General features: G+C 44.4%; 1 protein-coding gene across 5 annotated transcripts in view; it reads left to right on the forward strand.

The window, feature by feature from the left end:
- Positions 1-264: 264 nt before the first annotated feature.
- ATG101 (autophagy related 101) overlaps positions 265-14,294 on the forward strand; it is a 28,951-nt gene continuing 14,921 nt past the window's right edge. Inside the window, exons 1-2 of one of the 5 annotated variants that reach the window (XM_085600359.1) lie at positions 265-320; positions 12,925-13,211. In XM_085600359.1, the coding sequence (XP_085456485.1) occupies positions 12,960-13,211 (252 nt within the window). In that variant the 5' untranslated portion in view covers positions 265-320; positions 12,925-12,959. Of the gene's footprint in view, positions 321-5,377; positions 5,810-11,298; positions 11,439-12,924; positions 13,212-14,294 lie in introns of those variants that run through there. The other 4 variants (XM_085600355.1, XM_085600356.1, XM_085600357.1 and 1 more) reach the window with 4 other exon arrangements.

Raw genomic sequence — 14,294 nt, forward strand, 5'->3', positions numbered from 1 at the left:
CCCCCTGGAGCTTGCCCCTCCTCCCCACCGCGGGGGCTGCGGGGACCTGTGTTACGCCCCTGCCCAGCCCTGTTGTGGGGGGTCCCCGGGGTTGTGTCCTGTCGGCGTGAGTCTGAAAGCAGGTGCTGAGTGTCTTTAAAAGGCACAAGCATGGCTCTCGCTACTTATCACCTTCTCTCACCCTCGTCACTACGTGAGAATTCATCCCGATTGCCAGCAGCTGTCTGCAGCCAAGGAGCGTGACCGACTCCACGAGACTAGGGAGACCCAGGGCCAGCAGGCGTTATGTTCCATCAGCAGCACTGTGACTCAGAGACTTCGTAAGTGTAAAAAAATTAATGCTGACGACATTATACATTTACCTGCTAAGGTCGGAGTTGAAGTTTAAATATCATGGTTAATGTGGTAGGGCGCGGTCGGGGGGGGGGGTCCGGGATGTGGGGGGGGGGGTGTTGGGGGGGTTTGTTTTTCAACTGAAATGCATTTTCAACTATCCTCCTTTGGTAAAATGTCAACGTCATTATGGGGGCAATGCTTGGGCCGGAACTCCTGGATCTTCAGGGGCCGGTAATTTATGTGTCTGTTGGCAAATAAAAACAATTAAAAAAATATATATCATGGTTAGATATTTGTTTTACAGGTCGATTAGGTTGCAGCAGGTTCAATATCTTCTTAGAGTTTCTCATTGCTCAAATGAGTGTCATTTCTGATACTCATATGTTTCCCTCATCTTCATTACTTAATTTAGCTTACGAGAAAGGGTCACTCATAGTTGTTGAATGTCACTCTTAATGATACTAAAATCATAAAAATGTCACACAAAGCAATCTGAAACCTTGGCAGCTATGATACGGTATGTATGTACAGTATGAATCAGTTCTACAAGTCCCAGAATACAAAGCAAAATAACCTGGACTGGATGTGCTAATCACTCATGAACATGGCAAACTTGAGAGTTCTGGCAGCATTGAAGGCTTGTCAAGGCCATATATACTACCTTGAAAATGTTTCAGTACTGGATGCTTTGGTAACTTTTGTCCAGCGGCGGCCGGTACGACTCAGGGGTGGTGAGGAGGGGGGCAGGGGAAGGGGGTGAAAAAGAATGAAAAAACGTACCTTCTCGCGGTGTCTCTCCTAGTAGTCCCTTTCTCACCGGAACAGCAAGAGCACCCAGGCTCCAGATAGCCAATCACAACGCTGCAATGCAGTGTTGTGATTGGTCTGAGTGCCGTGGTTTGGTGATCAGACAGGCAGTGGGAGCCTGGGCATGTTATTCACCCAGGTTGCAATACAGCCAGGGTGGAGAACATGCAAAGTGAGCATGAATATTTGGTCACGAGACGGCCGGCCAAGCATTCATGCGCACTTGCAGAGTGTGCCCACCACTCCTCCCCATCCTCTGAGAGCAGAGCAGCCATGCCCTGAAAAGCTGCTGCAACAAGAACAAATATAATGATAATAACGATGAGTTATTATCATTTTATATTTACTTTATTTCACTGCTACATAGTGGGGTAACACTCCTCCACCACTGTGTTATGTCCATTTTAGCTATGATCATTTTTAGATAGAGCCTGGGAGGTGCATGTGCTGCTCTGCAAGACATGCTGTATTCAGTTATAGACTTGAAGCTATGCCCACTCTCCGCCCATAGTTTTCATTGGCTTGTGTCATTGTCCACTGTAAACTGTGGCTGTTTATTGGTCAATAGGCTTATTAGTCCCTACTTAGTACCGCCTTGACTCATTTTGTAACCTCCCATGGCGACACCGCCTGTTACGTGTGTTGTTACTCTGTAGGCTTTAATTACAGCATCTGAGCACCATTTTCTCATAAAGCTTTGTCCTGTCTGCTGTTGCATGCAGGACACACTCTCTCCTAATGCTTTTTTATGTCAAGCCTGGGCAGCGCAGGTGCTGCTTTGCAAGGCATGCTGTATTGAGGTATGGCATACAAGCTCCGCCCATTTCCCGACCATTTTTTCAATAGGCTCCTGTTACTGTCCCTGCAAAATTCTTGCTTTTCATTTGTGAATAGGCTTAGTAGTGCCTTTCTAGTACTGCCTTGTCTGCATGTGTAACCTCCCATAACGACAGGATGTTTTACTTGTCTTGTTACACTGTCTGCTTTTATAAGTCGGTGAGCACTATTTTGTTTAATAACTAATGCGGGACAAAGGCGTCTGCTTCTTGAATGTGCAGAGCGCTCACACAGCACTTGCAGGACAAGGGTGGCTGCTTCTTGTATGGAGCACTATGCATGCTTCATCTTTTCTTTTTTTTAAAGGTTTTATATAGCGCGAACAAGACCCTTGCGGGTATCAGAGCGCTTTACAGGGGTAGCAATAAGAAACACACGAGTATTAAAAATCAAACATTGAGTCTTGATATACAAATCGCCATAGTCGTAATTAGATGAAATGTTCATGTGAATTTCCTTAGGAGTAGAGACTTTACTTCTTTCTTAAAGGAGGTAGCGGAGCGATTCCGTCTGGTTTCAGGGGGTAATGCGTTCCAAATCCTGGGAGCAATTCCAGAGAAGGCACGGTTGTATGTCTTTTTTTTTGGGGCAAAGCTTTGTAGTTTCAGAAGAAGATTGTTGGAACTTCTAGAGGATCTGTTGCCACATGAGAGCACACGTTTCTGGGCCAGGTAGCTTGGGGTGTTGTGATGTAGGGCATTGTGAGTCATACATGCGACTTTTAGTTGAATTCTAGCTTCAAATGGAAGCCAATTAAGAACTCTAAGGTCGGGGGTAATGTGACAATTTCGTTTTGAGTCCATGATAAGTCTGGCCGCTGAGTTGAGTGATGCTCTTAAAGGGGCCGTTGTCGATCTGGGAAGACCGCAAAGCATAGCACTCCCATAGTCAAGTCTTGGGATTACTCGTGCTTGAACTGCCAGCTTGAAGTCACTTGCGGGAAGGAAGGGTTTTCATTTTCTCAAGGTGTTCATCTGAATGTTTGCTCCTTTTGTTACGGCACTAATATGTTTCTGCATGTTTAGGTTTCTGTCAAGTGTTAATCCCAGCGATTTCGCTGAATCAATGTTATGGGGTTTGCAGTTGAGTGCTTTTAGTTGTTGAAGTCATTCTTCAATGATGGAAGTTTGGTAGGGTGGAGCAATTAGGAGGAATTCAGTCTTGAGGGTATTTAGTTTCAGGTGGTTTTCCAACAGCCAAATCTGGGTTTTTTGTAGTTAGGTTGAGAGATTTTATGTCTTCCAGAGAGGTGATTTTTAAGTAAAGTTGTGTGTTGTCTGCGTAAATGTGATATTGGATGTTTGAGGAGCTGAGAATTTCGGTGAGTGGTTCCATTGATAGGTTGAAGAGTGTGGGTGAGACGGATGAACCCTGAGGTACGCCTAATGTGACTGGGACGTCCATAGATAAGGATTGATTGACCTTGAATCTTTGGGATCTATTTTGGCGGAAAGAGGTAAACCAATTTAGAACTGATCCAGATAGGCCCATTCTATGTTTCAAAAGGTCCAGAAGATTGTCATGTTTGATGTTTGATGGTGTCGAATGCCGAAGATAGATTAAGCAGGATTAGCAGACAGGCTTCGTTTTGATCTAGGATTTTTAGTGTGTAACGCTTGGTGCGGCACCCATATCAGGGACACCGTGCTTTCCGTTTCAACTTTTTTTTTTTTTTACTTTAATGCTGAGCACGGCGCCCACTTCAGGAACACCACGCTCTCTGTAAATGTAAATTTGATACTTGTATAGCGCACTACTCACCCGCAAGGGTCTCAAGGCGCTTGTACGAATACCGCTGTGGAACCCATCCTGGCTTTCCCTGTGAGGCGTCCACTCCTGGGCACCCCCAAGGTGGAGGCGAGGCATCCTTAGCGTTGTGGGGGCCGTTGTGGAGATTAAGCAAGCTATTGCCCAGAGTTGCAGAGTGGGACTCCATGATTGGAATAGGCACCGAGGCGAGAATTATCAGGTCCATGGAATTTTTGAGCCCAAGACCCGCCGAGGCGTGGAATTGAACCCTGGTCCCGGGCTAGACCTCTGCACCAGGGTCTGCCGCTCTAATCATTGAGCCACACTTCTCCAAAAATAGGTCTTGCATTTTCCAGACTTTGACCTATTGTAAATGACAATGCCTTTTCTTATTGCAGTTTTTTTTAAACACATAAATAAAAGGCATTACAATGCCAATAGCTCAAAAGCATGCAATTGCTAGACCTATTTCATTGCAAATGCTTGCCTTATTTTTATAGCACGGCGCTGAACGCATTTGCAATGCAATATGCAGGGCTTTAAGTGGGCCGGGTCTCACCCGGTCTGAGCCCTGGCAGTTTTTTAAGGGGGCCTTGAAACGGGTCTCTTTCGGGCTCTGTTTTGTGCCTGCTGTCATTGCAGTCCATTTTTTGTTGGACTGCAGTGACAGCGGGCACATCGATGTGCGCTGCTCACACTGCTCCCTTTTCACTAGTGGAGAAGCTACGGGATGACCTCATGCCAGGTGAGCGTTGTAGAGGAAGAGAAATCATTTAACCCCTTGTGTGCTAATGACGAGCCCAGCTCGTCATGGGGCACAGTGGAGCTGTGCTCATGACAAGCTGGGCTCGTCATAACGGTCGTGCTCCGCCCATGTGCGATTGATTCCCAGCCTGTGCGGGAGAATCAATTAGTGGGCGGAGTCGTGACAACCTCAGCTCGTCCTGAGCACAGCTCCACTGTGCCTCATGACGAGCTGGGCTCGTCACGAGCACAGCGCCGCCGCCCACCCCCCTGCGCCACAGGGGAATTACTCCCGCGGCGAAGGGGTTAAAAAGAGTCATTTTCTCTCTGGATTTCCCTTCTCTTTATGAAACTCTGGAGCAGCAACATTGTCGGGGTGTCGCCAGGGCTTTAAGTGGAAGCTTTTTCAATATTATATATAAGCCATAGTTGCTGCTAATTTGTCTTATGCAACTAACAACTATTGACAAAGCCAATAGTCCTGACTTGTTGTAGGTATGATGTTAATTGTTGTAGCATATATCTGGATGCAATGACAGAAACAGCAAACTACAAATAGGGTGGCACACTATGCTAAGCACAGATTTTTACCTTAGGTGTTTTAAGCCACACCCTTAATTACATTGGCCACGCCCCTTTGAGAGACCCAGCCAGTTTTTTCATCCCACTTAAAGCCCTGGCAATATGTCTCACTTTTGCGAGAGTTTAAGCTATTGGCATTGTAAATGACAATGTTTTTATTGATCTGTTTTAAAAATAACACATAAATAAAAGACATTTTAATTTACAATGCCAATAGCTCAAACTCTCGTAAATTCGAGACCTATATTGCAAATGCTTGTTGCGTCGATGGCTGGGACGTCCTCTTTCTGTGTCTATGTCTCGGAAAGGGAGACTGAGAGACTATCGAGCGAATAACCGGGCGGGACCATTCCAAGTGAAGAGGAGGGAGGATCTTGCTAGCCTGCAACCTCATTCCGTGGAGCGGATAAAACGTAGCCGTTATATACAGTTACATCGAAATTTGTGCGGTGCTTTTGCGCCCAGGCGGATGTAAAATGCCCTTGCCTGGCCTACACAACACTTATGTAACTGCCGCCACCCCCGTGTAGGTGGTAGAGACCTATGACGCTGCTTGTTGTGATGCCGGGGCTCTACGGTGTCAGTACAGAGACAGGTGAGGACTGGGAGTTCCTTATCCGTCTATGAGGGAGGTGAGATGGGGGTGACAGATCCTGTTTCCATCGCTCGGGATGGGGTCGGACGGTGGGGTGTTGTACTTCATGCCCAGTGCCAATCGTTAATATAGGCTGACGAGGTTTACAGAAATTATGAGGTATTGCGGTAGAGCGATGGGTCCGTGTTCAGGGAAAAAGGATGGATTTGGTTAAGTATGCATTAGTGGAGTCGAAGAAAGAGTATGCCTAATGCAGTGCGACTAAACAGTTAACCTGCAATAGTAGGAAATGAGTCAAAGTACAAAAAGATGGAGAGTTGACTTGAAGTCACAGGGGAAGGGTCGAAGTTGGGGAGTTGAAACACAGTGGAGTGGGGGTCAGGGGTATTTGGTGCAGTCAGGGCCGGCTTTAGTGCTGGTGGCGCCCTGTGCGACAATGTTTGTTGGCGCCCCCCCCCCCCCCAATGACCACCTCCACGACGGATTCTCTCACTAGCACCCTTTAACAGTGACCAAGTCTCCATAACCACACACTCTCAGATGCATTGAATTAGTTATATAGCGCCACTCATACCAGTGTACACACATTACACAGAGACAATCAATCATACGCGTGTAAATCAGTGTATAGGAAATGTTACATATGCCAAAGGACTAAAAGTGTAGGAGTCACATGTCATCCATACTGGTAGGCAGTATAGTTTAAGAGTGCTTGGTGTGGAGAAGCACAAACTAAGAGTCGAAAAAGAAACAGCATAGTTGGGAGTTTTCTTTAATAATAAGAATCGATTTCTAGCCAAATTAACCCTTTTTGCAACATTAATCAATGTTCTAATAATGTATACTTTGCAGTGTGTATGCAGTTCGAGGATGAAAGTTAATAGCTCACTATTCTATATTAGGACTTTAAGTTATAAATTGCAAGTAACCTGCTGATCTGTTTACATCATACGCACTCTGTAATCTACATGGTACACGTTCTTTGCAGCAGGCATATTAACCCTCTACACTAACTTCACCTAAGTCAAAACCTCAACTACACAGGAAGATAATTAATCACACAAGTTACCTTGGCATTTATGTGAGGTCTGGTAATTGCTGGGGGGAAAGCAACACTGCAGCAGGTGCTTCAAAAGCATAATAAACTTTCAAACACGGCGCCCCCAGGAAGCCAGCACCCGGTGCGGTGGCACCGATCGCACTGCCCTAAAGCCGGCCCTGGGTGCAGTGACACGTTGGGAAGTCGAGGCACTGTAATGAAGACGAGGTCAGCGTTTGATCGCGTAGGTGCAGGGATAACGTGGACAGTTGAGTGAGTATTGGGGGATGTCCAATTTGGGGGGGTGGCTGCAGTGACAAAGCGGAGTATGAGAGCTAAAGTAAGGTAATACTAGGATTCTGGAGTTGAAGTTGATAAAGTTCAGATGCAGGGTGGGAGAGTTAAGGTTTGGTTAATTGAGGAACCTTTGGGAATCACGATTTGCCATAACATGTTTGCATCTATGTACCTTCCATGTACTTGGATCTGTGTGTCTATTACCTTTCTCCTGAAAAAGCATATCCAATGCACAATATCTTTAATCTATATATACACTTACCTCCTCTATGCATCTATATACTTTCATTGTACTTATGGATCTATATATTTATCCCTTTCTTCTAATTTAGCATTTCAAATGCACTACCCTATTTCTCAGACTATACTTCTCTCAATATATCCTCTGGCCCAACCTTCTGACTCATCTCAAACTTCTTTCTACTACTATTTCCAAAGCACTACCCTATCTCTCACCCTATACATATATCAATATATCCTCTACATCCACTCTGTCATTTATACCAAACCCCATACCACTACTATGATCCCCAAAAGAACCCTTTCTAGAACCTCTCCTAGTCTACCCCTCCTTTCATCCTCTGACACCTCTTTTTACTATACCGATCCCCCCCCAAAACAAACCTTTATAAACTCTTCCCTCTGACTCTTCCCCTCAAAAAACCCTTTTACTTTATCCTAAAGCCTCCCCCTATGACCTAAAAAAAAAAACACTCTTCTGTCCCTCCACTATCCTTTTCAATCAAAATGACAGATTAACATGTTCACTTCTCCACTATACTAATTCACCACTAATCCTTTATGGGTTCCAGAGTAGCATGCTACTTGCCAATGAAGTGCCTCAAAACCCCATCAAGGGGTTCAGCAATCTACCCTTCTGTATCCAAATAACTGAATAACATATCCAATACTCAAATTACTTCATACTTCACCATACAAATTTTTTCAACACTAATACTTTATGGGTTCCAGAGTAGCGTCCTACTTGCCAAAAAAGCGCTTCAATACCCATCAGGGGTAACAGGTGCTACATGAATGCAAACCTTTCTCCCCTTTTATCCCTCCGCTACCCTTCTCACTCCAAATAACTGACTAATATCCACCACTCAAATTACTTTCATATTTCACCATACTTATTCAGCACTAATCCTTTATGGGTTTCCGGAGTAGCGTGCTTCAAGATTCTGCTATCTTTTTGAATCCAAATAACTGACTAACCTATAACTGACTAACCTATCCACCACTTAAAATTTACTTGCATGTTTCACTATACTAATTCAACACTAATCCTCTATGGGTCCCGGAGTAGCATGCTACTCGCTGAAAAAGTGCTTCGACGCCTCGTCAGGGGTAGTAATCGCTATATAAATGCAATTACAATACAATAACAGCGCGATAAGCAGGTGTATTGTGCTTCCCATAAGGTATTGTGTTGGAGAGGTTGTTTGTTGCTTGTCCTGACGAGGCCTCAAGGCGCTCTTATTTTCATCGTTTGTTGGAAATATTTTATTCGCACATTGTGGATGGTGTTTGCAGTGCATAAGGTTCAAAGACCTGCTCCAAAAATGGTGCAATATGGGGCAGGTCGCTTGTTATTGAAGTACTGACCTGTTTACCTACACAGCCAGCACCATGTGTTTACAGCGAGAAGATGAGCCATGCTTTTAGTGCCTTCGGAAATTGGAGGTGGTTGTGAATTCTCCTTAATTGTGCTGGGATTTAATTTCAGATTTTGGCGGCACAGAGGCATATACACTGTTTTTGGTGTTTTTGAATGGCAGGTAAATAATGGGGCACATCTTCAGTGCAGAACTCTTAACTGCTGATCGGTCTGGAGTTTTTGTTGAAGAAAGAGCTGTGTAGTATCATGGATTGCTCAGTGAATTAAACACATTGTTTTAAAGGTGATCCTTATGACCATAGGTGGCCAGTGTAGAGCCAAGATATCTAGCTATGGCTAGGTCGTTCGAGCACTTGTCTGACTGGCACATCTTTGAATTCTTTGTAGCTTCCACAGTACTAAAATGGGTGTTCCAAGAAAGAGTCTATTGACATGTTCGAGGTTGAAGAGTACTATTGTGAGTGTAGCTTGGATTGTGGGAACCAGAGGCAGGGGAAAATTGATCAAAGACTTCCCATCATGTGGACGCTTTGTGGGGCTAAGAGTAATTTCGAGACCATGGACACCCTTAAATTCAGGTTTTCAGGAGAGTATGAATGTGGGGAGTCCTAGTTATGCGGCCATGGGGTCGATAAGTATTAGTTCCTCTAGTTTACACATGCAAGAGTCTGTTTTTGAGATATTGAACTTTGGGATGGTTGACAAACATACAGTGGTCAAATAATTACAGGCGTTTGCTCACCGTTCGCCTGTTAATGGCAGATGAGTTTTCAAACTCTGGAAAGTTTTGTCGTTTGCATACTTCTAACATCGGAGATGGCAGGAAAATGAGGCCTTGTAGTGTTCTTGAACAAGAGATCAATGATTGTGCCTTGAAATACACAAGCTGTTGAGTAGAATGGGTCATAAAAGAAAGGGGTAAGTAAGATGGTGAGCCCCTTGTCTTCGAGGTAATATTTAACCCATTTGAAGACGTTTCCTGAGCTCCTAGGTCATAGAGACTTTATACAAGCGTAGGGTGATATATTGTTTGAGAAGCTTAGAACCTATCAGGCAGAATTATTGCCACCACTTTCCTAGGCCTTTTTAAAAGTGATCCAGTTTTAATGTAATAATTATTGTATTGATAAAGTCCAACACTGAGGTGTTGCGAATTTTTTGTACCCAGTAATTATCGTATATTATGAGTTTTGTTGAAGTAATGGAACATAACATGAAGATTTTGGTGAATGCTCCACAAAAAGCTGCTGGTTCTGGTATTACTGGGCATTACATCCCTTTAAATTCAATCAGGATTGACCTGAAATTTAACAGGGAATACATTTTTACTGTACTTTTTTGCATCTAGTACCCAGATTGTCCCAAATCCAATTAAAAAAAAAAACAAATCCCACAAAACTCATAATTCATAATTTGCAGTAGCAGTTACCACCGCACATCCAAGTAATTATCGGCCCTCTCGAGGACCTTGGAGCCAGTTGTTGTGAATGTCATCTCATGTTGAGATCAGTGATGTCTCAGTGCCAGAGAGGAAGGATTCCAATTTGGTAGTCACAACAAAGGATATTCTCTTCGGTGAATGGCGATATTTGTTTAAAAGCAGTTATTTCAATTAGTTTCTTTAAAAAAAGGGATGGTCTGAAGTTGTAGGTTCCGCGGACTTGGAGCCTGATTTTTCTTCTAAATATTGGTTTGATTCGTGTGGTTTTGTGCTCGTTTGTGTAGGCTCCAAAGCTGATGAGTGATTAGTATCTTTCCCGGGTGAGTCATAGACGACGCTAAAACATCCTGTGATTTTGGGCAAATCACTTAATCTCCCCATGCCTACCAAAAATGAATGTGTTCTTCCGTAACGAAACTGGTGCTCATGGACTGCTCTCTGATACCCGATTTCTCGCGTCTAGTTTGCGCTATGTAAAACTCTAAAAAAAACATTAGAGAGAGATATTCTTGAATATGCTGGGCACACGGGTCACCTGATGAGCCCCAGCTTTTATTGGGTTGGTGATATCTTCTGATGCCAGAGTGTTGAATAGTTTTTGGCAGTGGTGGTGTTCAAGGTTTGGTTGTTGGGGATGAGAAGTGTTTAGGTTTCGCCTAACCCAGCGCATGCGCTGGTCTGGCGAGACTTGTAGTGAGGGCTTAAAAAAATGCTACCATGCTAGCTTGCGTACATGTGCGCGGGCGCGAGTTTACGAGCAGAAGCTCATTAAGCGCATCGTTCGCCGTGTTTGATCGCGATCCCTTTCACTTTCGCGCCTGCTTCTCACGCCAGTATCTCTGCCACGGCTCACCTCCGCCTGCTGCCGACTGTGCCCAATGTGTGTGTACCCCTTGAAAAAGAGACCGTCTGGAAATCAGCTTTCACTTTCATGTTTAATATGGAGCTTTCTAAATGTATCCTCTCCCATCCCACACCTTCGCTCATTTTAGCCCATGCATTGAATAAAAGCTATGGTATTTTTAATTGAATGTTTCATTTTTGTTATTTAAGTTAAAACAAAGATGTGCCTAAACGTCTGTTCATCCCATTTCAATACTATTTACAGTTCCTTTTTTTCGTGGATTCATCCTGGTTAAAATGGCTTCCAAGCATGGTATTGCTTGGTGTTTTGTGGCTAACATTTGTTTTAATGAGCTAAATACCGCCATTCAGCGCACAAATGTCAACGTGTAACTTTTTAAGGGCTGGAATATTTAAATAGCTGTGCAGCGCAGGGGGAGGCAGAGGGACCCGGATAGTGCTGAAGCGGTGATCCAGACATTGTCCTTCAGTGGAGCAGCTGCAGATTAAACCGGGCCTAGCGAGAGTGTGGGAAGCAGTCACCGGTGTGAGTACATGCAGTGAGCTCCCCCTGACACCCTATCTCCTGTCACTTTCTCTTCTAAGTCGCTATCACACTGTCACTATCTGTCCTTATTCTCCGTTCAGTTATTCATTCTGTCACTGTATTCTTTTCCGTCTACATTTCCCACTCTCCTGTACCCCCTTTCTCACCCTACTCGTCTTTCCGCCCTCCCACTATCTCCCCTTCCTTGTCCTCCTCTCTACTTAAATGTGTCACTTTATTTTGTTCAGTCACTCCATTTTCTGTCCCTCTTTCTTACTGTGTATGCATTTATTCCTGTAATTTTTTCTCGTGTCATCGTATACTCTCTCCATCACTGCGTCTTCCTCTCCGCCACTAAATCCAGCTGCCACTACTGTTTATCGCTCTATCTATGGCCACACTTCTCACCATTTTCACTCTCCCCGGTACTGTCTCTTCGTCTTCACCAGGATCCCTCTGTCCTTTAAGCGTGACCCCAGATGAATAGTAGTAGTATAGGTCAGTAGGAGCAGAAATGGTGATCGTGGGGGGTTTGTCCTACTCCCAATGGCAGTGCCTAATTTGAGGCCATTCACGCTATCTGGTAAGGCCCCCGCTGCCCTCCAGTAAACTGGAAATATTTAACAGTCCAGTTACAAATGATCACGCTGAGCTGCTGGTGTGGATTCCAGGCAGGGAGATCAGCGTTCAAGGGCGTCTAGTACAGTCTCTGTTCAGACAGCATCGCCCCATGTGTTAACAGAACTATCTCTTAAGAAGTCTGCATTACATCCGGAATGTAAAGGAACAGTTTAGCCCTGTCGCGGCACCTTCCAAGAAACAAGCATTGGCATAGCCAATAGGTCTCGTCTTAGGGACATTATAAGTGTTTAGCTGTGCAACAGTTAGTGTTGTTGCACCAAGGAAATTGTGCTGCATAACGAAATACTTATAAGGTCCCAAAAGCGAGACCTATTGGCTATGCCAATGCTTGTTTTATTTTGTTTTCACGATATTGGCCTTATAATTTCTGGAGTGGCGTAAAAGGGATACATTTCCATTATTCTGGTAGGATTTCTTCCAATGATTCTCCTGCTGGATTTTAGAGATTTTACTTTCTGTGCCAACCAGAGAAAGACACGAGTGGGGTGGAAGGGCATGGGAAAGTACATGTCTAAAAATAATTATAAAAAAGGTGTTTTGTGTTTTGTTTTTTTAACATGTTACACTGGCTGTCTCATGGCACTTTCTCAAATTGTTTTTTAGCCATGCTGCTATACAGCATGGCTACAGATCATTGCCATATTATAGGCTAGACTTACTGACTTTGCCAATGCTTGTTTTACAAATGCCTTGCAGTGTCTGTATAGTTTACGTTCTGGCCAGCACTGTATGTTTTTTTACCGCTGTCACTTGTCAAGTATTACGTGGAGCAGCTAAGAGTAGGACACTCTTATCACCAACATTCTGTATAAGTTCTCCTCTGTTCGTGTCTTTCATGTGACAGGAAGGTGTGTTCAGCCTTATCAGCCATCCCGCAAGATGAACTGCAGATCAGAGGTGCTCGAAGTGTCAGTGGAAGGGCGGCAGATCGAGGAGGCAATGCTAGCAGTGCTGCACACCATCCTCCTGCACCGCAGCACAGGCAAATTCCACTATAAGAAGGAGGGAACATACTCCATTGGCACAGTGGGCATGCAGGACACAGACTGCGACTTCATAGAATTCACCTATGTGCGCGTCTCCTCCGATGAACTGGACAGAGCTCTGAAGAAGGCCGTAGGAGACTTTAAGGTGAGCAGCAGAAAATGTTCTCTCATTTCATACTGAGGGGCCAAGTCTCAGACAAGCAGCAGCCACCTGTCTATCAAAGTTGAGTTGATACTTTTATGTAGCTTTCGGTCCACTTTCGACCTCTTGCCTAGAAAGTCCCTTTGGAAGGTCCTGGATGAATTGAGGGTTCCTGCCTGTCTTTTAAAAGTCTTAATCAGATTACACTCTAACAAGTAAGCCCAAGTAAGATGCAGGCTCCAGGGCGAGCTAACAGATCCTATTCCTGCAAATCGGGGAGTGAGGCTGGAATGTGTGCTGGCCCCCATCCTATTTGTCCTTTAGATTAATGAATTAGTAGCTTAATTTAGGATATGTGAGGATGTTGCTTTGTGTCTTGCTGGGGTTAAGATTCCGGCCTTACTGTTTGCGGATTATACCCCTTTGTTATCTAAATGCCCTATGAGGATTCAGAAACTCTTGGACTGCCTTGGGTCCTTTTGCAGTCAGCAGGGGTTGGAGATCAATGTCGGTAAAACCAAATACATGGTTTTTAACCCCTGTACAACTTCCTGTTCTAATCAAACCTTTCACGGCGAAGCCCTGGAGCGTGTACAGGTGTTTGACTATCTGAGGGTCACTCTTACAGAAGGTTTTGACTGGTCATCCCATGTCCAAAAGTGAAGGCTCAAGCTTGAGCAATATTGTGGGAGTATTTTACAGGCTCATCGTGGCTTCTCCTTTCACCCAGTCACATCAGCTTTTGAGATCTACAAATGTCCAGCCCTAGGGGCAGCATTGTATGGTGGAGAACTGTGGAGCTTTTTAGACAGTAGAACCCTCAAGCCAATTAATCGATTTATTTGGTCTTCAAGTCTGAATTCAAAGGGGCCTATTGGCACATTTTTAAGAATCTAACCCTACATTCTCATAGGGCTAGATCCCTCAGTGTTTCCTTCTTGGAGTTTAAGGCGGATTACCATCTTGAGTAATTTTTTGAGGAAATTGAACCTCCCCTTGCGAAGTCCTTATATGTTACATTTCGACTTAGGCTTCTTCCAATACCTTCCTTCACAGCCTCTTGGAAACACGACAACTCCGATCCCA

The sequence above is a fragment of the Triturus cristatus genome, chromosome 4_2 (genome assembly GCF_964204655.1).
Source record: "Triturus cristatus chromosome 4_2, aTriCri1.1, whole genome shotgun sequence".
Taxonomy (NCBI): domain Eukaryota; kingdom Metazoa; phylum Chordata; class Amphibia; order Caudata; family Salamandridae; genus Triturus; species Triturus cristatus.